The 26258-nt window shown below is 40.5% G+C and overlaps 1 protein-coding gene across 5 annotated transcripts in view; it reads left to right on the top strand.

Annotated features, from left to right (window-relative positions):
- The window catches only part of dync2i1 (dynein 2 intermediate chain 1), a 92916-nt gene extending 78376 nt beyond the window's left edge, over positions 1 to 14540 (top strand). For all 5 annotated transcript variants that reach the window (XM_063044406.1, XM_063044410.1, XM_063044409.1 and 2 more), the window contains 4 exons: positions 5511 to 5610; positions 7558 to 7689; positions 11772 to 11995; positions 14214 to 14540. In XM_063044406.1, the coding sequence (XP_062900476.1) occupies positions 5511 to 5610; positions 7558 to 7689; positions 11772 to 11995; positions 14214 to 14385 (628 nt within the window). In that variant the 3' untranslated portion in view covers positions 14386 to 14540. The remainder of the gene's footprint in view (positions 1 to 5510; positions 5611 to 7557; positions 7690 to 11771; positions 11996 to 14213) is intronic.
- Positions 14541 to 26258: the final 11718 nt, after the last annotated feature.

Below are 26258 nucleotides of genomic sequence, written 5' to 3'. Positions count from 1 at the left end.
CGATGGGATGACTGCTCGGGTGACCAAAGGAGGACAAGAGTCCGAGTCCTTCCTTGTACACACAGGGGTGAGGCAGGGGTGTGTGCTAGCGCCAGTGCTCTTTAATATCTTCCTCTTGTGTGTTACCAAGCTTCTTCACAACGAGATTGAAGACAACAGCGGTGTGGCAGTGGACGTCAGATTAGATGGCAACATCTTTGACATCAGGATGCTCCACGCGACCACCAAACTCCATAAAGAGTGGGTCCTGGAGCTGCAGTATGCAGATGACTGTGCTCTTGTGGCCCATACTCCGGAGGATCTTCAGACTGTCCTTGATGTGGCGGTGAGAGCGTACAGCAGGATGGGGCTGACTGTCAATACCACCAAGACAGAAGTGGTTTGCCAATGGAGTACCAGTGTTCCACCCACTCTACCTGCCTTCATTGTTGGTGATGAAAAGCTGTCAGCAGTGCCATCTTTCAAATATCTGGGGAGCATTCTCTCTGAGGATAGCGGCATTGACAACGACATCTAGAGCCGCATTAAACAGGCATCAGCTGCCTTTGGGAGACTTCGACGTAGAGTCTTTCAGAACAGGAGCCTTTATCCCTCCACAAAGGTCTCCGTATACCAAGCAGTCTGTGTCACCACCCTCCTTTATAGCTGTGAAGCTTGGGTAACCTACAGCCATCACATCAAGTCCTTGGAGCGCTTCCATATAAGCTGCCTCCAGAGCATCCTGGGAATTACCTGGCGTGAGTGGGTGCCTCATACTGAAATACTTGTAAAGACCAACTGCAGAAGTATTGAGGCCTTGATCACCCAGTGTCAGCTGCAGTGGCTGGGGCAAGTGATAAGGATGCCCCCATGTCGGCTAGCCCGCAGAGTGTTATACAGCCAGCTACATCATGGTTGACACTCAGCTGGAGGGCCGAAGAAGCACTATAAGGATCAGATGAAGAATGTTCTAAGGAAGTGCAAGATCAGACCCGAGGTCCTGGAGGATGTTGCTGCTGACCGTAGCACTTGGCGACAGCTGTGTAGGGACAGGGTTCGTATTCTGGAGATGGAAGAAACAACCAGAAGACAGCAGAAGAGAGCCAGGAGAAATGCAACCGTGGTTGCCACCACTACTACATATACATGTCCCACCTGCAATAGAGCTTGTGGGTCCAGGATAGGACTGTATAGTCATCAAAGAACTCACCAATGGACAACCGAAGAAGAAGAAGTATACTGCAAGTCTGGTTCACTGGTTCATTGGCGAGACATACGCCGGGTGAGATGCATCGCCTTAGCTGTGGTGAGGACTAGGCCCTTGGACCGCAGAATCGCCTGTTGCAGCCACCCAGGAGAAGGGACACCAGGGCGGTGTGGAAGAGAGCAGAGGTTTTTGTGGGGAAGTCCTGCATTGGGGACTGGCCCCTCCCATTGGTGCTGCTCTCCAGTGTTTGCTCAATGGAAGAGCAAGCTGGACCAGGACAATTACCATCATCCTACAGGCTATGCTGCTCAATGAATTGGATGATAGTTTTATTTTTTTTCTTTGTGACTGTGTGTTGTTCGTAACCATATGTGCTATTTGTGCTATGGGCAGTGTGCTGTGTGTTGCTACTGTACAGAGCACAAGTGAGATCACATCTAGAGTAAACAATTTTATTCCTTTGGACCCAGTTTAGGGAACTTTCAGTAGGATGATCAAGGTATGGAGTGGTTTTCTGAAGAAAGAAACATTAAATAGTGTGCTCAGTAGAGTGTAGAAGAATGAGAGAGTGATTTCATTGAAATGTATAAGATTCTTAGAGGCGAGATAGGATAAAACCCAATAGGATGTTTCCTTTCATGGGAGAATCCAGAAGCAGAGGGCATCCATTTAAGACTGAGATGAGGAAAAATTTCTTTTCTCAGGTGTCACATGATCGGCAACAATGAATATATCGAGTCAGGATTTATAAACAAACAAGATTTATTAAACCCTGATAAACAATGAAAAAAAAACAAACGAAAACCCTAACCGGAAGTAAACAGCTATGTGGCTATTCATTAAACTGCTACTCAGTACTAACTCTTAAAGCGATAAATGCGAAACCAGTTCTTAAAGCAATAAATTCAAACACAATTCTTTGAATGGTAAATTTTAAAGTCCAAGAGATTTATATAGTCAATTAGGAGAGACTTTTATGAAATAATGAATTCCTGGAAGACACGATGTCACTGCCACTCCCAGTCGGATCTTGCCTTGTCCGCAGGATTCATGACGACGGAAATAAAACGGTATAAAGGCACTGACCTCTTCCTCCGTAGAATAGATCCTGCATTGCCTTTTCTGCCACTTTTAGCAGAGGCTATCTCATACAGATCACTCTTGAACGAATTCAATAATGGTCGATCCTTTCCAAACCCGTCGAACGTCTCCTTCAGGGTCCCGTCTTCACTCTCCAATGTTACTGAAAAGATACATTAACAAACCTGGCAGCGATTGGTCAAATGGTTGGCCCAGTACTTCTATACCTTACAACAGAACATAAAAATCCGTTTAAAAGTATCTCATTGAAGTTCTAACTGGAAAACTAACTGCGTCACCAGGGGTCTTCCCTTTTATACCCGTGGTTAACATGTCATCATGTGACCCCACATCGGCGGGAAAATTACATCAGGTGACCTCCAAAAGACCATTACGTCATTGTCACAAGAAAGTCACAAGATCTCCATGAGGTATGTAACACAAGGTTGTGAGTCTTTGGAGTTCCATCCACAAACAGCTGTGGAGGTAAAACCCTTTGAGTATAATTAAGGCTAAGATAGATGTTGCTGGAGACTGATAGTACCTGCTTCATGTGTTAACAGATTTCCTGCACTTTGCAGTCTCTCTCATCGCCTCTTGTGTCTGATGAAAGTTGTTGTCCCTCTATATTTTTATTTTAGCTAAACAGCTCTCCCTAGCCAGGCAGTATGGCAATATGGTAACAAGCTCGTCAGCCTGCAACCACTTGAATTTTTTAAACCATAAATATGTATACAATTGGTCCTTTTTAGTGCTGATTCCATTTGTCCTCTATTTCCTGGTAAAGCATTCTGAATGCTAAGTGAGGTACCTCTGTGGTACGATGCAAGAAAAGCATTCAAATGATATGAAAGGAAAATTTGGGTCCCTGGATAGAAGGAAGAAAGGATGTAAGGCTAGATGTTGAATATCTTAGGTTCAAGTACCATGAGAAAGGGATTGATTGATTTGGAAAAATGAACAGGATCGTTTCTCAGGGAATGTTCCCTTCTGGATGCTGAAAGGAGAGGGATGGGGAAGATGTGTCTGGTGGTGACATCACTTTTACTTAAAACAGGCTTAATGGAGAAACAACACATATATTCATTAGAAATAGGAATAGGCCTCTCATGCTTGCTTTGCCATTTAGTAAGGTCATGGAAGATCTGACTGTTACCTCAACTCTGTATTCCTTTCCACCTGTGGTCACTTTCACCCTCTAGCTTATCAAGTATCTATTTAGCTTTGCTTTAAAAATATTGAAAGATCATACTTGCATTGTATTCTGAACAAAAGAGACTTAAAGGCTCATGACCCATTGCGAGAGAAAACAATCTCCCTCAAAAGGAGGCATCATTTCCATAATTAGCCTGTTAAGACTCCTAAGGATCTTACATTTAATTTAAGACTTCTTAGCAAAAAGCTAGCCTGTTCTCACAAGACAACCAGCCCAATTCGGGTATTAACTAAGTAAATCTTCTTTGAGCTGCCTGTACTGTATTTAAATCCTTCCGTAAAGAAGGAGACAACTGCTATATGATGATACTCTAATGATATTCTAAATGAGGTCTCATCAAAACGCTTTTTCGATGAAGTACAACTTTCCTACTTTTGCATTTAGTTTCCCTAGCAATAAATGATGTCATTCTGTGAGCCTTCTTAATTACTTTTACCTGCATACTAGCTCTCCGAATCATGCACTAAGACACCCAATCCATCTGCAGCTCCTGTCGATGCTCAGCTATTTAGATAATATACTGTTTTTATTTTTTATAATTAAGCCATAATTGGAATTGCTAAATTGGGCTGATGTGACTTTACTTAGACTATTTGTAGTCCAAATTATTATATTATGGAGCTCGCAAAGACTTGATGAACCAAATTACTCTTTCTATGACGTAAATTTTATTATCTTTTACTTGAGGTTGTACTACTTATAGGTTATCTGCCTTTTTATACAAATGGTCTGAACTAACTGACTCTACTTAAGAGCGTGGAATCTTTTTGCCATTACCTCCTGTGTCATTCCTAAAGCATTTCTTACTTTGCTGAGTAAAGACAGATGGAAGATAATTACTCAGTAATTGACTATTCTCTAATTATACCAGTACTTCATTTTATCATGTGCTTGCTGCTTATGTACCTGAACACTCTTTGACTATTGTTAGCATTTCGTTGAACTCACTGATGTTTCCTCTGGTTTGTTTTTCTGTTGCATTCCCCTTATCTATTGAAAGGCACTTGCTTCTTCTTTGTAATTCTTTTCTTATAGTTTTTCTAAGCTACTTTGGGATCTATCAGTCTGTAGTCCTTTTGTGATTGATTATTTACTTCCCACATTAATGTGCGGTGCAGACATAATTTCACTTAAAAAATGAAACAGATAATTTCAAAAGATTATCTCTTAACTTTTTGGATGACTGTTGAGAGTTTGACTTAACAATGGCTACATACCTTCATGCTTTTAGTTCCTTGGATTTGAATCATGTGGTTCACTGAGTTGATTTAATGGCATTTTGATAACATCATTTTGGTCTGCTTTTGTACCATTCAGTAGATCAAGAACCTAATTTGTACAAAAACAATGAACGTAAACTTGATATCTTAGGCATACATATACAGGATATAAATGCCATGAAAATTAGCTTTTACAGCAGCAGGTCAGTACAATATAAACATGATAAACATAAGATAACAAACTTAAATTATCATAAATTATGCATTACTGTGCACAAAAATAAACAATAAAAACATGAGGCTATTGCAAGAAAGAGAGAGCAAAAGAAATGTAGTCTGAGGTAGTGTTAAGAGTTTTTCATATTGTTCAAGAGCCTGATTGCTGTGGGGGAGAAGCTGGTGTTGAATTTTGAGGTCTCCAGGTTCCTGTATCTCGTGCTGATAGCAGCATCGAGAATAGTACATAGCCTGGTTCATGGAGGATCCTGCTGAAAGATGCTGCCTTTCTGAGACATTGCCTCTTGTATATGATGGGGAGAGCTGTACTCTTGATGGGATTGGCTGAGTCCTTTACTCTCTGCAGCCCCTTGCATTTTTCGTTCATTGGATTTTCCACAACCACTGTGAATATTTTCCACTGTACCTCTGAAGTCTTTTGTCAGAATCAATGTTGACATGCTGAATTTCCTTGTAAGATGCTGGCAGATGTTCTTCGTGATTGCATCAATACACTGGGCCCAGAATAGGTCTTCTGATATGTTGATTTGTAATGTTTTTGATGTTTCTACTTTTCTGTTGGGATTTTCAGCTTTTTCCCAAGAAATTTCATAGAATTAGGACGTCCTCGGACTCTGAATATCAAGTTTCTGCCATCAGATCCTAATCATTTCTTTATTGGAACAGATATTGTGAGTATTAGTTCTTTTGTTTTGAAACAAATCAAAACCTATAGAAATGCAGGCCTAGTCATCATGTTCCATCTGGTTGAGTTCATGTTAAAAATAAGGTAGACAAGTTTAAAATGTTCCAGGTGCAGCAGCAGGCCAAATGAGGCTACTTGATGAAGCTACAATACAGAGCCCAAAGCTTGTTGAATAGAAGAAGCAACATGCTAGAAACAGAAAATACTGGAAATACACAACACACTGGCAGCATCTGTGAAAAGGGAAACAGATTTTGCGTCAATTTGACTTCATGAATGATAATGAATATCTAAGTAAGGTGCAGGAAACATTCCCTCTCTCAGTCAATGCAGAAGTCAGCACAAGTGCCCAAAATGAGATGGGAATGTTAGCAAACACCTTCAGTCCCAATGCCAAGTGGATGATCCCTTTTGGTCTCCTCCTAATGTTCCTACCATATAGTTCATAGCCATTAGTTAACTCTCTCACTCCATTCTTTGTTTAAACAAAAAGGGAATTGAGAGCATTGAAACTAAGTCTGCAAGCCTATATTGTTGGAGATTTCTGCCCCGACAAGCTGCAGTGTTAACATTTTCCTCCAATGTGGAAAGTTATCCAGATGAATCTGTCCACAAAAATCAAAAAAGATTTAATCTGGCCAATTTCCATTCTATCTACATAATCATTTGGAAGCGTTTGAAAGCATTATTGACTATGCTGTCAAAGCTGTCCCTTCAATAACCTATTTGTTCAAACTTAATTTGGATACTGCAGAGGCCACGTGTCCCCTGATTCCTTTATAACCTTAGTCCAAACAAGGTCAAAAAGCTTTAGTGAAAGTAGCTGCATTTGACACTATAGCAGTAAGAACCCATAATTCTGTTACCTACATTTGCAAGCATGTTCAATGTTGCTGATCAGATATTATCACTGGAAAATCTGAAACGCTATCCAATAATACTAAGGGAGCATCTTCATCAGAATGATTGCAGTGCTTCACCTTCTCAACAGTGATTAGAGATAGGAATTAAAATCCAGGTCTTTTCAGTGAAATCTTTCTCTCTCACTGGGTATGTAGAAAAATAGAAAAGAATAATAAAAAAAATCAATTCATCATGTATTTGGTAATCATCCATTAGGGAAATAGGAGCCTAATGAAGTGTTGTGTTGGTTTGATAATTTATTTGCTAATTATCCTTATGAAGTGACTCTTCTTTTCTCAGCAACTGTCTATGCCTCATGGGGGTTTGGCTTAGTTTTCACATTTGCTTCATCAAATCTACAGTGATCTTGATGATATTGAGTGATTTTGTTCTTCCTCAATAGCACCAATTATTTCATAAATTCCCTAATTTGCCATTCCGATTTGTCTTTTTTTCATATCTAGTGTTTTTAAAAGGTGACAAGGATCATAAACTTTGATGATTGGATGCCACTCCTCATTAATCTTGTAAATCTGCTTCTGACTTATTTCCTTTGTACAATTTTAGTTCTTTCCCATTTTTCTTTTTGCTGTCCTCAGGAACAATCTTGGCTTCACCCTTGCCCTGTTTTAGCCAAGAGGCATTTATTTTAATCCCTGGCCATAACTGCACTATAGAAAGCAATGTTGAGCAACTTTCTTGAGCCACTATAGTCCTTTGGGTGAAGCTGAGTGAAATTATATGTTCTTAATTTCACTCCGGTCATTGAGAAATATTGCTGTCGATTCCACACAAATCATAGCTATGTCTTCCTTTTTTGTTGGCCGTGTGGTGCATTCTTTGTTCCAATCTAACTCAGATACCCTCCCTGACCATTTCTCTTGGTAAAAGACATTTTTGGTTTGGTAATAACAAAATCTGGCACTCTGTGAAAAGGAAAATTTTGTTCTATCAAAAAAATGTTTTAATAAATCTCATATCGGTACAAATTATAACACTATTGATGCAATCATTTCGACTTTGTTAACAGGGTCTTGTGGGCCATGGTACACGTCACGGCCTTCCAGCATCTCCTAGACTATACAAACCTCAGACTAATGATGCCAGATTTGCTCAAGTCACCTGTATTGACTTGTGTCACTTTGGAAAAACGCTGTTCTTGGTAAGAATTGATTTGATTTTATCAAATGAATTATTTATCTTTAACTTTACAGTCAACAAGGATTTTCCCCTTGTTTTTATTTCCCCTTTTCCCATAGCATTGTCTTTTTGTTGCCATGCATTAGCTCATTGTTTATGTCTGAGCTAATAGCTAACAGCCTTTTGACATTAGTAGTGTCATACAGGAGTATATTCTTGTCGTTACTTGACTTCTGTAGCTGTAGTTCTGGTAGGAAAAGTGATTAGAAATAGGAACTTTGTTTTTCAGCTCTTCCTAGATTTCAGTTGTAACATTCTGGTCTCAGCTGCCCACAGTCTATTTGGTGCTGTTAGATTCTGGTGTCTTAATCCAAAGTTCTTTCAGAAGTCAGGAAAGAGGCACAAAACTTGTTGCTTCATAATCATTTTATTAAATGTTGGTAGAACAAGGGAAGGTTGAACACACATTGATATAGATCTACAAAATGACTGGAAAGCTAAGATGCTTTGTGGTTAGCTATTTTATACCCATAGATATAAGGAAAATTTCATTAACATTTTTAGATCAAAAATTCAGAGTTCAAAGTTCAAATAAAATTTATTATCAAAGTATGTATATATTATTCAACCATGAGATTCATCTCCTAACAGACAGCTACAAATTAAAGAAACCCCAAAGTCCCCATAAAAAAGAACTATCGAACACCCAGTGTGTAGAGAGAAAAAAAAAACAAACCATACAGACAATAAACACGAGCAAATAACATCCTGAACTGAAGTCCACAAAGAGAGATGGAGACCCATACTTCAGCACAGAACCGAGTAGATGTCGCAGAGCAGCGAGCTGAACCTTGGGCCCCAACACCCTGACCGTACCAATCTGGCCCGGTGCCTAGATCAACGTCCAAATGTTGGGTTCAATTGCCTCGATAGCTCTGGGGCTGAGACCTCACTGCCTCGGTTCGGCCTGTACCCACTCTTTCCAATTTGGCTCGGCGCTAAAATCATAATCTAAACATCGAGTTTAATCACCTTGATACGCTTTGGTGCCTGGATCCCCGCCTCCTTGATTCAACCTGTACCTGACTTTTCCAATTTAACCTGGCGCTCATACCAATCAAACCGTGGGTCTTCCTTGCTCTTGGTGACAGGCCCACTGCCTCGCCTCACCTCAGTTCCGCCTCACTGAATTGCCTCCAAGTGCAAAGGGAAGTTACAGACTATTACTTGCGATGATCTTTTGCCAGAAAAAGTGTGATTAACAAAGTAGTGGTTTTCCTTGTTAGTCACCAGCCAGAAGTTGCTGGGATTTACCAGCACCATTTCAAACTGGAATAAACCAATGTCAACCAATGTGAAAACACTTATTTAAATAATGCAGAGTAAAGAAGCTTCCAGAGCTTTCTGGAATTATACTTTGTATAGCCATGAGAAGCATATTAAACTGTTATATGCATATAAGAACTACTTAAAATACAAGCAGATAATTAAGTGATAAACTGCAAATAACAAGCAGTCGATCTAAGAATTTTTCAACAGTGCCTGGCAGGAAAGATAGTACTTTCCATTCTCCATTCTGTTGAAAGATTTCTGTTAGAAGTATGTAGTATTACCATCGACTGGAGGGATGATTTGACATTTGCTGAATAGAAACTTGGTTCACAGGATATCCCTTTTGTAATTACAGTTTTGCTTGCTTAATACACTTCTATCACAGGTTTAGTTACAAGTTTCACAACACAGATAAATCTCAACCTTTTTATAATGGGGTCACAAGAGAATAGAGATGCTAGAAATCTGGAGCAACACACATAAGATGCTGGAGGCACTCAGCAGGTCAGGTAGCATCTATGAAAGAAAATGAGCAGTTGATGCTTTGGACTGAGACCCTTCATCAAGACTGAAAAAGAAGAGGAAAAGGGCCAGGATCAACGTCTAATCCAATTTACTACCTCAACCTAAATGCTGAGCAACTGAACCTTCTTGACCACTTTCCCATGTGGGACCTTGTCAAATGCCTTGCTAAAGTCCATGTAGTTCACATCCACTGACTTGCCTTTATCAGCTTTCCTGGTAACTTCCTCAAAACACTCTATAAGATTGGTTAGACATAACCTACCATACACAAAGCCATGCTGACTATCCCTATAATGTGAGTATGGCCCATCTTCTATTTTTGATATATAATAATTCAATACAGGATGCAAAAGAAAGACTGAACTGTGCATTTCCCCAATTAATGACAAATGAATGCTATTCTACTGTGGAAATACTGTAAAGCTACATATTTTTCTCCAATTTGGGAATGACAATAAAATAACATCAAAAATAATTGGATAAACATTAAGCCAAGTCAGATTGGACTGAGCTCGATGCCAGAAATAATGTCCCATCTTGAGCTGGATGAAGGGGCCCAGCTTGGTGGCCTTCTGCACCCTGAAATCCAATAGAAACATCTGTGTGGCATCTAGAATGTGGACGAAGTAATATAGCACACCACGGTTCCACCAGTTGGCTTTTATAGCTGGCAAAGCTGAGAGAAAGAACTCGGCAATTTGTAGAGGGAAAAGGTGTTGGTGTTTTTGGCTGAGATGATACATCAGGACTGAGAAGAAAGAGATGGCTGGTAGTGAATAGAGCAGTAAATACCACTTTTCTCAAGGTGGAAATGTCTTTCAGGTGAGAGGGGAAAAGTTTAAAGAAAAGTTATGAGGGAAGTGTTTTTTTCACATTGACTGTGGTAAGTGTCAGGAAAGTGCTTCCAGGGGAAGTGGCGTTTAGACAAGCACATGAACAGATAGGGAATAGTGGGATATAGACTATGTGCAGGAAGATGGGATTCGTTTAAATTGGTATCATGGTCAGCACAGACATTGTGAAGGACTTATTCCTGTGTTCTGAAAGGAATGATAATAATGCAGGGGAAGGGCAGAAAATAGAGGTTGATAGGTGGAACCATTTGGGGAGATGATGGGTAGATGGAATCAGGTGAAGGGAGAGGAAAGGAGAAGGTCAATAAAGGGAGGGGAAAAAACTAGGTATGTGTACAAATAAAATACCGGGGTGTGGAATATGTGAAACTGGAAAATTGGAGCCTCTGCCTCATCTGGAAGGGGTGTTTAGTTCCCTGGATGATGCTGAGAGAAGAGGTGAAGGGACAAGTATTATACCTCCCTCAGTTCCAGGAAAGTGCCTGTGGAATAGGGTGGGCTGCCAAATGTGAGTGGACCAGAAATACACAAAAAAGGGGTCTGCAGGGAGACAGTGGTTCACCTGAACCTCTATCAAAATGACCTACTGAACTTGGCCTTCACCATAATAGTGAAACAAAGTGATATGAGATGACTATTTTCCACAGCACTTTTCTCTGCAGTGGCCAGATTGAGCTTCTAGTTATACATGGTTTTCATTCTCCTTCCAAACCCACACTATCCTGTCTGTGCTTGTGTTCTACATTGTCCTAGAGAGGCCAAACATAAATTGGAGGGAAAACACCTCATAGGATTTTCCAGTTTCAGGTAAACCACACCCACATACACTTGTCTATCTTCTTATTTCTACCTTTGGTCACATCCTCCTGCCCACTCTCTCTACCTTGTTCTATCTACCAAACATCCACTTCCCCATCTGGTTCCACCTATCACTGACTAGACTCTATCTCATCCCCTTTCATACTGTCAAAACTTTCCTTTTCTCTCTGTCTTGATGCATTTCTGGCCTGTACATGGCCTCAACCTAGAGTGTTGATTTGCACCTTTTGCCTCCATAATTGTGCTTGATCTGAATTCTTCCAGTATTCTGATTTTTGTTCGAAGTTCCAGTCTCTTTTGCCTTTAAGCAAAGGGCAGATCTTTTCAAGCTGTAAAAGCTATAATTGATTTTAATGCTGTTTAATATTTCTGACATTCAGAAATTAATGAGCAGTATTTTATGAATGTCAGAGATAGTTTTGATCAGAATCACCAATAAAACTCAGTGATACATGATCCTTTAAGTCTTTGAAAAATGTCAGATAGTGTAACTGTCAGTAAGTAGCAGAAAAAGATAAGTGTAAATTTTTATTCTCAGTTAGTTTTAAAAACTTCTTGTCATGTGATCTTGCAGGCTGGGTGTTCAGATGGAACGATTAGACTGCACTCGGTGACAAATGAATGCCCTATTCTGCAGTGGAATGACAGTACTCGGGGCAGTCCAATCCAGAATGTGCTGTGGGCTTTAACACGACCTGGACTGTTTTTTGTCCTTGATGCAGCGTCTCATGTTTATGTGTGGGACTTGTTGCAAGATGTTTCTAAACCAGTTTCAGAGGAGAATCTTCAGCATGATAGGTGAGTAAAATTATTTCACCGAAATGATTTCACCAAAACTATTTCTCCTTAGTAGCTAATGCACAGTAAATACCCTTTATGTTGTTGCATAAGAACATTAAAATTATGAGTGGGATTAATCGAAATGATTCCTCAAGTCTGTCTTGCCTTTCAGTAAGATCATGGTTGATTTGGACATTAGGCTTTCTTGCCCGGTTGTCATAGCTCTTGATTTTCCTGAAGTCAACAAAACTTTCCTAATCTTTTACAAAGCGATCAAATGCGGTTGACAAAACTTTCTTTAAAGAAAACCCCAAAGGGTAATAATCTCCTGCTGACAGATGGCTCTCCTCAGGTTTATGGAGATAGATGTTTTCGTAGAATGGAATTCCCCAAGACCAAGTAAAAGAAAAATTGCTGGAAATCGGAACTAAAAGCAAAAATCATGTAAGAACTCAGCATGCTAGGCAGCATATTTGCAGAGAGAAATGGAGTTAATGTTTCATTCAACAGCCATCCATCAGAACACGTTTATGGTAAAAAGTGTAAAATGAGGAACTGATGAAGGATGCCAGTGATAGTATGGAAAGCAAGAAGGTAAATGATAAGTGTGATGTTGTAGGTGCATGGCAGAAAAATCAGCCAGGAATTGATGGCCAAGTAAAAGGGAGTAGAATTAAGAGGAGGAGTGAGCCTGAAGGGATTGTTCTGAGAACTGACATAGATTTGTTGATAAGTAATTGGAATCTTGGAACCACATCAAGTTCAAGCTTATTGTCATTCACCCATGTATATGTATACAGTTAAATTAAACATCGTTCCTCTGGGACCAGGGCGCAAAACACAGTACATAATGTATAGTCACACACAGCACATACAGTCACAAAATAATATTAGCTCAAGTACCTGAATGACATGGTCTCAAGATTGGCAGATTAACATAAAGTGTGAGGTGCTTGTTCATGTGAAACAGCATAATAGTGCCAGTACCATTATACTGTCTTACATTAACATGCATCTCGCACTTCATCAGCCTGCTAATCTTCAAGCCATGCCACTCTCATATCCCTCTAAATCTCACTCCAGAGAAAGCAATCCCAATCTATGTAATCTTCCCTTTTAATTCAAGACTCTGATTTTAAATTTGGGACAAGAGGAATGGAATAAAATGGGATGCCTTAAGAAGGAGAAATTGGCAGATGACTTGGGGAGACAGACTATCTATGTGTTTTATTTCATCATCTCATGATCTGGTCAAGCGAAGTGGTGAAAGGCAAATGGGAAAGCTACAGCTGGGGTAAGATGTCACCACACCCAATCCAGATTTTAATCAACGTCTTGAAATCAATGCGGCCAATATCAATATTTTTTTTCCTCAGTGGAATCATAGAAGTAGTATGGTATACATAAAGGCATACAGAGTGACAAATCTGTGGAATTCATTACCACAGGCGGCTGTGGAGTCCACGTCATTGGATATATTTAAGAAAGAGGTTGATAGATTCTTGATTAGTCAGGGCATGAAGGGATATGGGGAGAAGGCAGGAGATTGGAGCTGAGAGGGAAAACAGATTGGCCAGGATGAAATGGCGAAGCAGACTCGATGGGCCAAATGGCCGAATTCTGCTCCTATAGCTTATGGCCTTCCAGTCCTTGCAGTATCCTTGTAAATCTTTTCTGCTTAAATCTCTAGCTTAATCACATCCTTTCAATAGTATAATGACCAGAACTGTGCAGAATATTTTGGATGCAGCTTCACCAAGTTCACACCTCCCAAACGTTTTTGTTAAACGTGGCCAAATTAGTTAATGGTATTCCTTCTGAAAATAGCTTATACCAAAGATTATGACAGTAATAAATGTCAGTCACTTTGTTTAAATCTGATGCTGCCATGTGGTATATTATTCTATCTGTGATCTGCTAATATCTTTGAAACAGGATTTTCTTGATGAAGCAGTCTTCCAATATATAAAACTCATTGTCTTAAAAGAAAATAGCAACTTTAACAAAAAATGACATACCTTTTAGATTTCTGAATCTGAGATTTTCCATTTGAATTAACACTACATTGAAAAATAAATGAACCACACCCTGGACAGAATATTTAGCTGTCAATGATACTTTGATGTCCATGCTGATGGTACTTGTATCCTTATAATTAATAATAGGCTTTTCCATTAAATATTCCCATTTCCCTTTCCTTATCATCTGTCCCCCCCCCCCCCCACCCCGTCCCCAGAATTGCAGCTCTGGCCATCCTAGGTGATCCAGAGAAACCAACTGCATCTTCGGGTCTCATGTTGGCAAAGCAGTCTGGAGCAATTGAGATGCAGTACCTACAGAAGAAATGGTCAGAACCTCATCTCAATGAATTAGAAACTTTGAACTATCTTTTGTGGAAAACTGTATAATTGTATACAAACCATAGAAGGAAATATATCATGTCATTAAATGGTAAGCATTTCCACCGTTGGTTTGTAAATGTAAAAAATTATAGATATTTGTAAAAGTTATTTATAAACATTTTTATTATAGTAAATATCAAACAAAACTATAAAGTACTTATGAAACAATTTGCCTTGTATGCTTTTTCTATTCAAATGCAAATTATACTGGATTCCAGTTAATTGGGCCATCAGTTAATTGGGGCAGCTGCTTGGTTGGAACAGGAGACAGTTGCGGAACAGGTTCTAACTACTGTCAGTCGCATGCACTTGTGTGGCCATTAGACACTACACTGTGCTTAGTGGTAACAGTTTTTAAATTGTGTGTGTGTTCGAAAAGCAGTTATTTTTATTACTGACAATTGGTGAGAGATAATCAGCAAGACATTCAGAACTATTTTGTTCACTATGGTTTCAAGCATTCAGGCTTGGAGATGCCAGAAATGGCCAGGAATTCACTACTTCGGAACAACAAAGAGTTTAAAAGTATCAACAATCATCTTGAATGTTACAATGAAAATGAAGATTTGAAGTATGCAATCATCGAAAGACAGCCCATTATCTGCACCAGGTGTCTGCGCTGGTCTTATTTTTTTACAGTTAATCAAAAGAACACGGCAGCATACACTGGATGAATTCCTCTGTCAATAACTTTTACACAGTTACCAATACATAGGAACCAATACATAGTTTTCTAGTACTTTTGTAGTATTGGTAGTGTTGGTAGAGTACACACCTGAATGTCAGAAAATATTGCAAACTGTGGCGAGACAGAACAGTGAGAGTTAACAGCCCAAGAAAGCTGAAGGATGTGTGAGTAATAGTGATAAAGGCACGCTGAATTTAAAGTGAAAATATCGTGGCGATGGCTTCAACCTGGAAAGTTGACAAATATGAGAGCGCTAATGAAGGCTGGGAGTTGTATATTGAGAGGGTTGAACTGTATTGTAACATGAACAATGTGGAGGAGCAAAAGAAAGCCCCTATACTTAATGGGCCCAAGAACAGACAGTCTCTTATGCAACCTAGTAACTCCTAAAAAGTCATCAAGCAAAACATGTGATGAAATTCTTACAATTTTACCAAATCACTTGAGCCGTAAACAGTTGGAAATAGCTGAGAGATTTAGATTTTACAAAAGGAATCAGTCAAAAGATGAAAGCCTTTCTGAATGCATTACAGAACTGTGAAAACTTCCACAGTACTGTGAGTTTAGAAATGGACTTTCTAATGCATTAAGGGACAGGCTTGTATGTGGCACGCAGAGTCAAAGCACTCAATCAAAGCTACTGGCAGAAAGATACCTAACCTTAGAACAGGCATTGACCATTGCAATATCATTAGAAACTACAGCAAAGGATGCAGTAGAACTGCACGAAAGGAGGTTAGAATGTGAAATGCACAAGATGTCCCTGAATGGTACAAAAAGCCAAAAATGTTATCGATATGGCAAATCCTCCCATGATACAAATGACTTGGTTCAAAGAAAAAGCCCACAGACAGTGTCACAGACAAGGTCACATAGAGAGTGCACAAAGCAGACCAAAAGCACAACTGAGTGAAAAGTCTCAAACACAAAACTGAAAAAATGCATAAAGTTACCGAATGTAAAACAGAATCAGGCAAAGGTGATCTGTCATGCCTAGAAATGCATAGTATTACAGAAGTAGATCACAATATAATATGGATCACAATAGATATGTCAGGTGTAAAACTGAAAATGGAGCTGGATACAGGGTCAGCTTTGTCCATAATTCCAGAGGCTGACCACAATAGTCTGTTTTTTTTAAGATACTATTGGAGAAGACCTGAGTGATACTAAAGACCTGCACAGGTGAAGAAGTGTCTTCCAAAGGCAAACTGAAAGTAACTGTGACATTTGGAGGCCAAACTCAACAGTCAGAGCTCTCTTTCATTTTGTATATATCTGCCTCACCCCATATTCCCACCACCCCACTAGGGATAGGGTTTCTCTTATCCTCACCTACCACCCCACCAGCCTTCGCATCCAGCGCATAATTCTCCATAACTTCTGCCATCTCCAGTGGTATTCCACCGCCAAGCACATCTTCCCCACACCCCCACTCCCTACATGACTCTCTTGTCTGTTCGTCCCTCCCCACTGATCTTCCTCTTGACACTAATCCTTGCAAGGGGAACAAATGCTGTACCTGACCCTACACCTCCTCCCTCACTACCATTCAGGGCCAAGAAAATGCAGGATCTCCCAGTGGCCACCCATTTTAATTCTATTGCCCATTCGCATTCCAACATGCCAGTCCATGGCCTCTTCTACTGTTGTGACAAGGCCACGCTCAGGTTGGAGGAGTAACACCTTATATTCCATCAGGGTAGCCTCCAATCTGAAGGCATGAACATCGATTACTTGAACTTCTGGTAATGTCCCCCCCCCTTCACTATTCCCCATTCCCATTTCCCTCCCTCACTTTATCTCCTTACCTGCCTATCACCTCCCTCTGGTGCTCCTCCCCCTTTTCTTTCTCTGTGGCCTTCTGTCCTCTCCTATCGTATTCCCTCTTCTCCAGCCCTGTATCTCTTCCACCACTCTACTTCCCAGCTCTTTACTTCACCCCTCCTCCCTCCCGGTTTCACCTATCACCTTGTCGTTCCTCATCCCCTCCCCCCACTTCCTTACTCTGACTTCTCACCTTTTTTGTTTCCGGTGGGACTTGGCCTGAAATGTCAACTGTACTCTTTTCCATAGAAACTGCCTGGCCAGCATTTTGTGTGTGTTACTTGGATTTCTAGCATTTGCAGATTTTTTCTTGTTTGCAGTTAGAGCTTTATGTGTTGAAAAGGTCCAACACTTCTTGGGTGTGAATGGTTGAGAAAAATCCAGTAAGACTGGCATTCAATCAAAGCTGTCAGTGTGGCATCAACAAGCAACTGCAGCCCAAATGGTAGCACTAACCAGAGACTGTTACAGCTGCTCAATGCTAATGAGGAGGTGTTTGAGATGGGCATTGGTAAACTCATAGTCATGAAGGCCAGAATTGAACTGGATGAAACAACAACACCAATATTCCATAAAGCTTGCCCAGTGCCTTACATACTGTGTCCTAAAGTGAATGCTGAACTTCAGAGCTTGGAGGCGTCTGAAATTCTTGCCAAGGTTGAGTTGAGCAAATGGGCAGGGGGAGGTTTTCAAAGAATGACTTGTCACAAACCTATCTGCAACTGGAGATTGAGGAGTCAAGCAGAAAGTTCCTCACAACCAACACTCACAAGGGACTGTTTCAGTATTATCGTCTTGTTTTTGGTGTTGCATCAGCTCCAGCAATTTGGTAAAGAGCAATAGACCAAATGCTCCAAGATATCCCAGGAGCACAATGTTACCTTGATGACATTATTGTGACTGGCAAAAATGATGAAGAGCACCTCCAGAGCCTTGGTAAAGTGCTTACCAGGCTGAGAGAGTATGATCTGCAGGGAAAGGGAGAGAAATATGAATTTTTCAAGAATGAAATCTCATATTGTGAACATGTCAATACAGGCATTCCTTACATCAGTCACAAGAGAAGATTAAAACAATGCTACAGGCATCCAAACCGGAAAATGTGTCAGAACTCAGGTCATACTTGGCCCTTGTAAACTACTACCACCGGTTTCTCCCAAACATTGCTACAGGGCTGCATCCGTTGAATGCACTGTTACAGACAGGAGCTAGGTGGGAATGGTCAGTAAGATGTGAAAGAGCATTCAAGGAAACAAAGAGACTAATAACATCTGATGAACTGCTCACCCATTATGACCCATCCCTGCCCATCAGACAGGTGTGCAATGTGTCCCCTTATGGCATTGGAGCCGTTTGTCACATATTATGGAAGATGGATCTGAACATCCGATTGAGTTTACTTCAAGATCATTAACGAATGCAGAATGCAGCTGTGTACGGATTGACCGAGTGGCCCTTAGTCTAGTATGGGGAATAAAGAAGCTCCATCACTACCTCTACAGACAAAGTGACAGATCACCAGCCCCTTGTGTCCATTTGCAATCCCAGGAAGAGAATTCCAGTGATGCTGCTACCCAGTTACAACAATGGGCACTATTCCTAAGAATTCATTCTTATGACATGGAGTTCAAGGTACCAGACAACACAACAATGCTGATTGCTTATCACGTCTTCCACTATTGGCAACTGAAGAAGAAAAGTCTTCATACTGTGGCCCAGCAGAAGTGTTCCACATAGCACTGGTGACCAGTTGCTGGTAACAAATTCTGAAATTCAAAGGGAAACAAGGAATGACCTGACATTGTCAAAAGTCTATGAAATCACCATGCAGTGATGACCAGCTCATAGTAACCCTATGTTTCCAGAGTTCTCAGCAAGACAAGGCCAACTGTCATTATGTCAAAGAACGCTGATGTGTGGATCTCGTGTTGTGGTTCCCTCTAAACTGCACACCAGAGTGTTAGAAAATCTGCATGAAGGACACATGGGTACAGTCAAGATGAAGAGTCTTGTCTGAGCTATGTTTGGTGGCTGGGACTGGATAAATAGATTGAAGACTTGGCCAAAAGCTGTTTGGGATGCCAAAAAAATTAAAATGCACCCCACAGGAGCTGTTACACCTACGCAAGTGGCTGTCGTCACCATGGCAAAGAGTATATACTGACTTTGCTGAGAGAGCAGAGTTTATTGACTTTGGCTCAAGAGGCTTCAGTGAGGAACCACAGTTGAGTAGCGGGTAAAGCTTTTGTAGTAGTTGAATAAAAAGTTACCAAACTACAACTAATTCAGCAAAGGAAGGAAGATGCAGGATCAGGTGATGTAGCTGCACAATGTGGGAGCTGGTGGACCCCATTGTGATTCCTAGTGATGACGTCTACAGCAAGTGTTGGCTGCTCGAAGAACTCAGGCTCAAAGTTGATGAACTGGAATCTGAGCTTCAAACACTGCGGCACATCAGGGAGGGGGAGAGTTACCTGGAAACTCTGTTTCAGGGTGTGGGCACACCCACATTAGCTGCCTCAAATTTGGTCTGTAGTCAGGGACAAGAGGGTGTGACTGCAAGTAAGGCAGGGAGTGGAATCCAAGAGACGGTGCTGGAGGAGCCTCGCCCTTGAGTTTGTCCAATAGGTCCGAGATTCTTGTTCCCTGCATGGATGAGAGTGGAGGCTCTAGGAAGAACGAGCAACCTAACTGTGGCTCCATGGTTCAGGACACCTGAAGAAAATTCAAAAAGGGGGAGAGAAGAGAAATGTAGTGGTAATTGGGGATAGTATAGTCAGGGGCAGAGACAAAGTTCTCTGTTGCAGGGATAAAGCGTCCCGAAGGCTGTGTTACCTGCCTGCTGCCCGTGTTCAGGACATCTTATCTGACCTGCAGAGGAATTTGCAGTGGAAGGGAAAGATCTAGTTGTCGTGGTCCATGTGGGTATCAAGGTAGAAGAAGGAAAGAGATTCTGCTGAGGGAATTTGAGCAGCTAGAGACTAAATTAAAAAGCAGAACTAAGTTAGAAGGAGATTCTCTAGATTACTACCTGAGCCACATGCAAATTGGCACAGGGTTAGGAAGATTAGAGACTTAAGTGCATGGCTGAAAGATTGGTGTGGGAGAAGTGGGTTTGAATTCGTGGGAAACTGGCACCAGTATTGGGGAAGGAGGGAGCTGTTCTAATGGGATGGGCTCCACCTGAACCGTGATGGGACTTGGATCCTAGTGAATCGCATAACTAGGGCTGTGGATAGGGCTTTAAGCTAAATATCAGGGGGACAGGTTGAACAGATTGGAGAAGTATGGATGAAGTAAAAGAGAGATGTCTGGATAAAGATAAAGTAAAGCAAAAGTTAAAAGAGAGAAAAGTAAGGAAGGTACAGAAAAGTCAAGTGTGTAAGAGACAAAGATGACTAGATTTCAAAGGCACAATGAGTATAACGGCACTTCATCTGAATGCCCGTAGTATTCGTAACAAGGTCAGTGAACTTGTGGCACAAGTCAGTACAAAGTGGTATGATTTAGTGGCCATTACAGAAATGTGGTTGCAAGGTGGAGAGGACTGGGGATTAAATATCCATGGATATCAGGCAATACAGAAGGTTAGGCAGGAAGGTAAGGGAAGTGGGGTAGCACTCTTAATTAAGGATGAGATCAGGATGATAGTGAGAGATGATATAAGGTCTAAGGAGCTGAATGCTGAATCCATCTGGGGAGAGATTAGGAATAGTAAAGGGAAAAAATCACTGATGGGAGTTGTCTATCGGCCACCGAATAATAATACGGTGACACAGGCAATAGACTGAGAAATATCTGAGGCATGTAAGAATGGAACATCAGTCATCATGGGGGACTTACACATAGATTGGGTGAATCAAGTTGGTCGAGGCAGTCTTGAGGAGGACTTCATAGAATGCACACGTGATAGCTTTCATGAACAGCATGTTACTGAACCTACAAGAGAATGTGCTATCTTGGATCTGATCCTGTGCAATGAGACAGGTAAAATTAGTGATCTTGTAGTTAAGGATCCTTTTAGAAAGAGTGATCACAGTGTGATTGAGTTTCTCATAGAAATGGAGGGTGCAATAATTCAATTTAAAACAAGTGTGTTATGCCTAAACAATGGAGACTACAATGGGATGAGAGAGGATTTAGCTAGTGTAGACTGGGAACACAGGCTATATGGTGGGATGGTTGAAGAACAGTGGAAGACTTTCAAAGAGATTTTTCACGGTGCTGAACAAAAATATATTGCAGTTAAAAGCAAGGACAGTAAGGGTGGGGAGAGCCAGCCATGGATAAACAAGAAAATAAAGGAAGGCATCAAACCAAAAGCTCATGCATACAAAGTCGCCAAGGGAAGTGGGAAACTGGAAGATTGTGAAAACTTTAAAAAGCAACAAAGAGCCACTAAGTGAACAATAAAGAATGGGAATATAGATTATGAAAATAAACTAGCACAAAATATAGAAATGGATAGTGAAAGTTTTTATAATTATATAAAGTGGAAAAGGTGGCCAAAGCAAACACAGGTCCCTTGAAGGACGAGAAGGGGGAATTAATATTGGGTAATGAGGAAATGGCTGAGGCTTTGAATGACTATTCTGTGTTGGTTTTCATGGTGGAGGACACATCTAACATGCTGAAGAGAGATAATGTGGACGCGATAACAGATGAGGACATCAAAACAATAGCTATCACTAAAGAGGTAGTGTTGAGCAAACTTGTGGGCTTAAAGGTAGACAAGTCCCCTGGTCCTGATGGAATGCATCCCAGGGTACTGATAGAAATGGCGGAGGTTATAGTTGAGGCTTTAGTGAAAACTTACCAAAATTCTCTGGACTCTGGCCAGATCACAGTGGATTGGAAGAAGGCAAATGTCATGCCACTATTCAAAAAAGGATGTAGGCAAAAAAGGATGAGGGGGGGATCTCATTGAAACCTTTTGAACGTACTGACTTCTAGTTAGATGGGCAAGTTAAGTTGCTGCTTGTGTTGTTCTGTTGAATATTGTGGCAACCACTATGTTGGTGCCAGACCATGTGGCGATATTTGCAGACTGCCCGCTGCATTCTTAGGTTGAATTGGTTTTTAACATAATTGGCACATTTCACTGTATGTTTCAATGTACACACGATAAAGAAATGAATCTGAAATGCAGGTAGTTAAGTTTGAAATCACTTACATTTTTCAGTAAGGTTGATCATTATGATTCGGGTCAAGAGTCCACCATGCAGAATCTAATCAGTCAGACTCGTGTGTTATGTTTGGTCAGGTCAGGTCCTGGAGTAGTTTTAATGTCACAATGGAATTAGGTCTTGGATGGTGGTGGGGGGGGGCAGCTGGAGGAATATCTGAATGCAGCAGATTTGGAGAAATAGTGTAAAGGATCAGTCACAGCTACAGTGATGATCCCATGTAATTAACTTCTGCACACTATAAACTGTTAGTGCTATTGGTACTGTATCTAAGTGTATATCCATTTTTTCAGGATTATGCTTGAAACTTTAACTTAGCTTTGTTTAGTTCTCGATAAAGATGAACTTTTCTTCTTTCTGCTTCAGAATTTCTTTTTAAATTAAATAGTTCATCACTGTGTGTTTGGATGTGTTGTAACCAGTACAAGTGAAAATTACAATCTCTGGTAATAGTTCATTCTTGGAAAAATATCCAGTACAAGTCTATGATTATAAAATGGCAAGATGATTCAATCTTATTTTAAGAATTGGTGAGAAGTATAATGTGAGGTATCCTTGTATTTCCAGTAAGTAGGTAAGTCACTGTGGTAATTTCATTCGTAGTCACTTGCATCTTGTTAATTCAGAAATGAACGCTAATCTCCACTTTTTTTCTTTTGCCAGTGCTTTGTGTTTTTTTTAGTGTTATAAACAGAAATAATACAGCAAATGCAGCTACTGGGAATAGCTCGAGCATTGCTGTAAAAGAGGAAAATTTAACCTGAATACAAGTCACTCGGATATCCAACACTTTTGATACGACGATTGGTGGAGGAGCAGGTAGTGTTGAGGAAATAAGTAGGACGCAGAAGGACTTAGACAGATCAGGAGAATGGGCAAGAAAGTGGCACATGAAATACTATGTTGGAAAATGCATGGTCATACACTTTGATAGTAGAAATAAATGTGTGGACTATTTTCTAAACAGGGAGAAAATCCAGGAATCTGAGATGCAGAGCATCTTGGGAGTCCTTGTGCAGAACACCCTGAAGGTTAACTTGCGGGTTGAGTCAGTGGTGAGGAAGGCAAATGGTTATATTAGCATTTATTTCAGGAGGTCTAGAATACAAGAGCAAGGATGTGATGCTGAGGCTTTATAAGGCACTGGTGAGGCCTCACCTTAGGTATTGAAAACAGTTTTGGAAAAAGTTAAGTAAATAAGTACATAGGGATTGGATAATTATGTCTGCGGGCAGGAACAAGCACGAACAAATTGGGATATAAATACCTACAATGGTTGGTATATAGGCTTGTATGCAACATTTTGGACCAGTGGAAATGGTCCAGAAGGGTTGTATGGAAACTATTATTACCATTTTTCTTAACAACTAATTTCATTACTTAGCCTAATAGGTTAGATTTACCACAGTACATAATTATCTATTTAAATGTTTATTTTCCTTTTATATCATCTCAATGTGTACTTAAGAATGTATAAATAATTGTAGTTTTATACATATAAAAAATGGAAAAGGTTATATGTGTGAAAAAAGTACATGATAATTGTGAATTCCTTATCCAAATAAAAATAAAATTAAAAAAAAAGAAAACAGTTTTGAGCCACTCATTTTAGAAATGATGTGCTGGCATTGGAGAAGGTCCAGAGGAGGTTCACTAGGATGATTCCAGGAATGAAAGGGGTATCATACGAGGAATGTTTGATGGCTCTAGGTCTGTACTCGCTGGAATTTAGAAGGATGAGGGGGGATCTTATGGGAACCTTTTGAATATTGAAATGCCTAGACAGAGTAGATGTGGAAAGGATGTTTCCCATGGTGGAAGAGCCTAGGACAGGAGGGCACAGCCTCTGGATAGAGGGGCGCCCTTTCAAAACAGAGATGTGGAGAAATGTCTTTAGCTTAAGGGTGGTGAATTTGTGGAATTTGTTGCCATATGCAGCTGTGGAGGCTAGGTCATTAGTTGCATTTAAGGCAGAGATTGATAAGTTCTTGATCGGACATGGCATCAAAGGTTATGGGGAGAAGGTTGGGAACTGGAGTTGAGGAGGAGAAGAAAAAAGGATCAGCCATCATTGAATGGCAGAACAGCCTCGATGGGCCAGAAGGCCTAATTCTGCTCCTTAGTCTTACGGTCTTATGTTCGTCTGGTCTTTAATTTTAGTTATGGTTTTACTATATTATTTTTAAACCCACTATGGAAAAGATTTCAATTTATGTTTTGCTTTTGTTACCATTTGTTACCATTATAAAGATGACATTTTCTTCCTGCATTATAATCAAATATTGGTCTGATTCAATTACAGTTAAATGTAGCATGAAATTATAGCTTTAAAGGTTTAAGAGTGATTTCTAATCCTCATTACTAGTACAAGGTTAAAATGCAGAGGTTCGATGTCTGCTTTTGGCTTCCTGTATATATTGGAATGTCAATTCATAAAAGAAGTCAGGCTCTTGAAGTATTTATTGACTGTCCTGTTAGGTATAAATTATGAAATGCAAGCAGGCTTTTTCTTCTGAGGTTGGGTGAGCTGCATAGAGGGCTATGGTCCGGGTGGAGGTCGATGGGACTTGGCAGAATAACAGTTTGGCATGGACTGGAAGGGCTGAAGGGCCTTTGCTGTGCTATGACTTTATGACTGTTAATTACATCATAACACTTCAAAATCAGAACAACGGCTGGAAACAGCAGTGGGATGTTCCAGTTTCATGAAAACTGCTACTTTCTTTTTCTCTTGTGTTTTTGTAATCTGCTTTATATCTTTCTTTTATAAAGGGTTTTCCTCAGATCTGAATTGTGTATGTTAATGCGTGATAAGTTTTTGAATGTCTAAAGCTTTGAAATCTTTGACTTTCCTTTTAGTGGTCTGTTGTGTGTTTCCAGACTTCAGCATGAGCGAGCGTTTTATTCTACAGTGTAAATCATTTTTTAGTAGCTTTGGTTGCTCTTAGATGAAGACAGAGTTAATGATCCCTTTTTCAGATGATAGTCGAGCAGGGCTGATTATTTGGGAAAGAACTGCAACTCCAAAACTGTGTGTGTGTGTGTGTGTGTGTGTGTGTGTGTGTGTGTGCGCGCGTGCGCGTGCGTATGTGTGCGCGCTGAAAGGATCTAAAGTTAAAGCTGTGAGGGACAGGGACCGATATTGCAGACAAATAAGAACAGTTTTTGTGGAATTGACACAAAAGTATTCCTCAGGTTAATGAGGCCTTCCTCATGACTTAGTACGTTTGTAGAATGGGAACACAATTTCGTGTTTCAATCCTCAGATCATTGTGGATCTGGAACAGAACATACTATTTCATAAATATACCAGCTGTACTTCTCCATAAATGCATCTTTTCACCATATTCTCTCTCTGCCATGGTGTAACATCCTGGGAAAGGTTTCACTGCTAACGTGATGGTCTTTCTGTAGAAGCAGTGTTTGGGTTATGGTTAGCGATAACGGGTGCTTTGGAATGTGAGCTGGGTCCCTTGTTCGGCGGGAGATGAAGAAGGAAGACGCTGGGGAGAACCGGTCGTAGGATCTGACCCAGTGGGGACCGTGATTCAATGGAGCCAGGTGCCACAGTCAAGTGAGGATGGGTGAATATGGATTTTGGGAAGAGTTGAGCTCCAATTTGTGCACATTTGACTGTTTAATTATAATGGGCCCTTTTTGTCTTTTTCTTTTCTTTACTAACCCTTCAGTTAAGATTCATAAATATAACTCCTTTCGTCGTATGCAGTGTGCTCTCTGTTATTCCTTGGCACTGAGTTGTAACGGTAGCAAATTGCACAGTATCGAGACAAACTGGGGTTTGGGGTGGCAGAGCCATCTCAGCCTCACGGGTTTGGTGGGACTGGAGTGCGAATTCCCTCGACTTACGCAGCCAAGGAAGCCAGCGGGGTTTTATGTTTTAATCATCAGATCATTGTGGTTCTGGAACTGTCCAAAGTATTTTATAAAAATGCCAGCTGTATTTCTCCACAAATGCATCTTTTCACCATATTCTCCCACTGCCATGGTGATACAAATTTATAAGACAAAGGATGAATTATAGCTGGGGTTAATCCTGGGCCAATAACATAAAGAAAAGCTGAAATTACAAATGCGAAGCATCATTTTAATATTAAAGAGCTGTTTGACAGTGCATATAAGGATGAAACTAGATCAATGTTAATGGCATTATTCAATCC

The sequence above is a fragment of the Mobula hypostoma genome, chromosome 3 (assembly GCF_963921235.1).
Source record: "Mobula hypostoma chromosome 3, sMobHyp1.1, whole genome shotgun sequence".
NCBI lineage: Eukaryota > Metazoa > Chordata > Chondrichthyes > Myliobatiformes > Myliobatidae > Mobula > Mobula hypostoma.
This window is presented reverse-complemented; position numbering and strand designations above follow the sequence as displayed.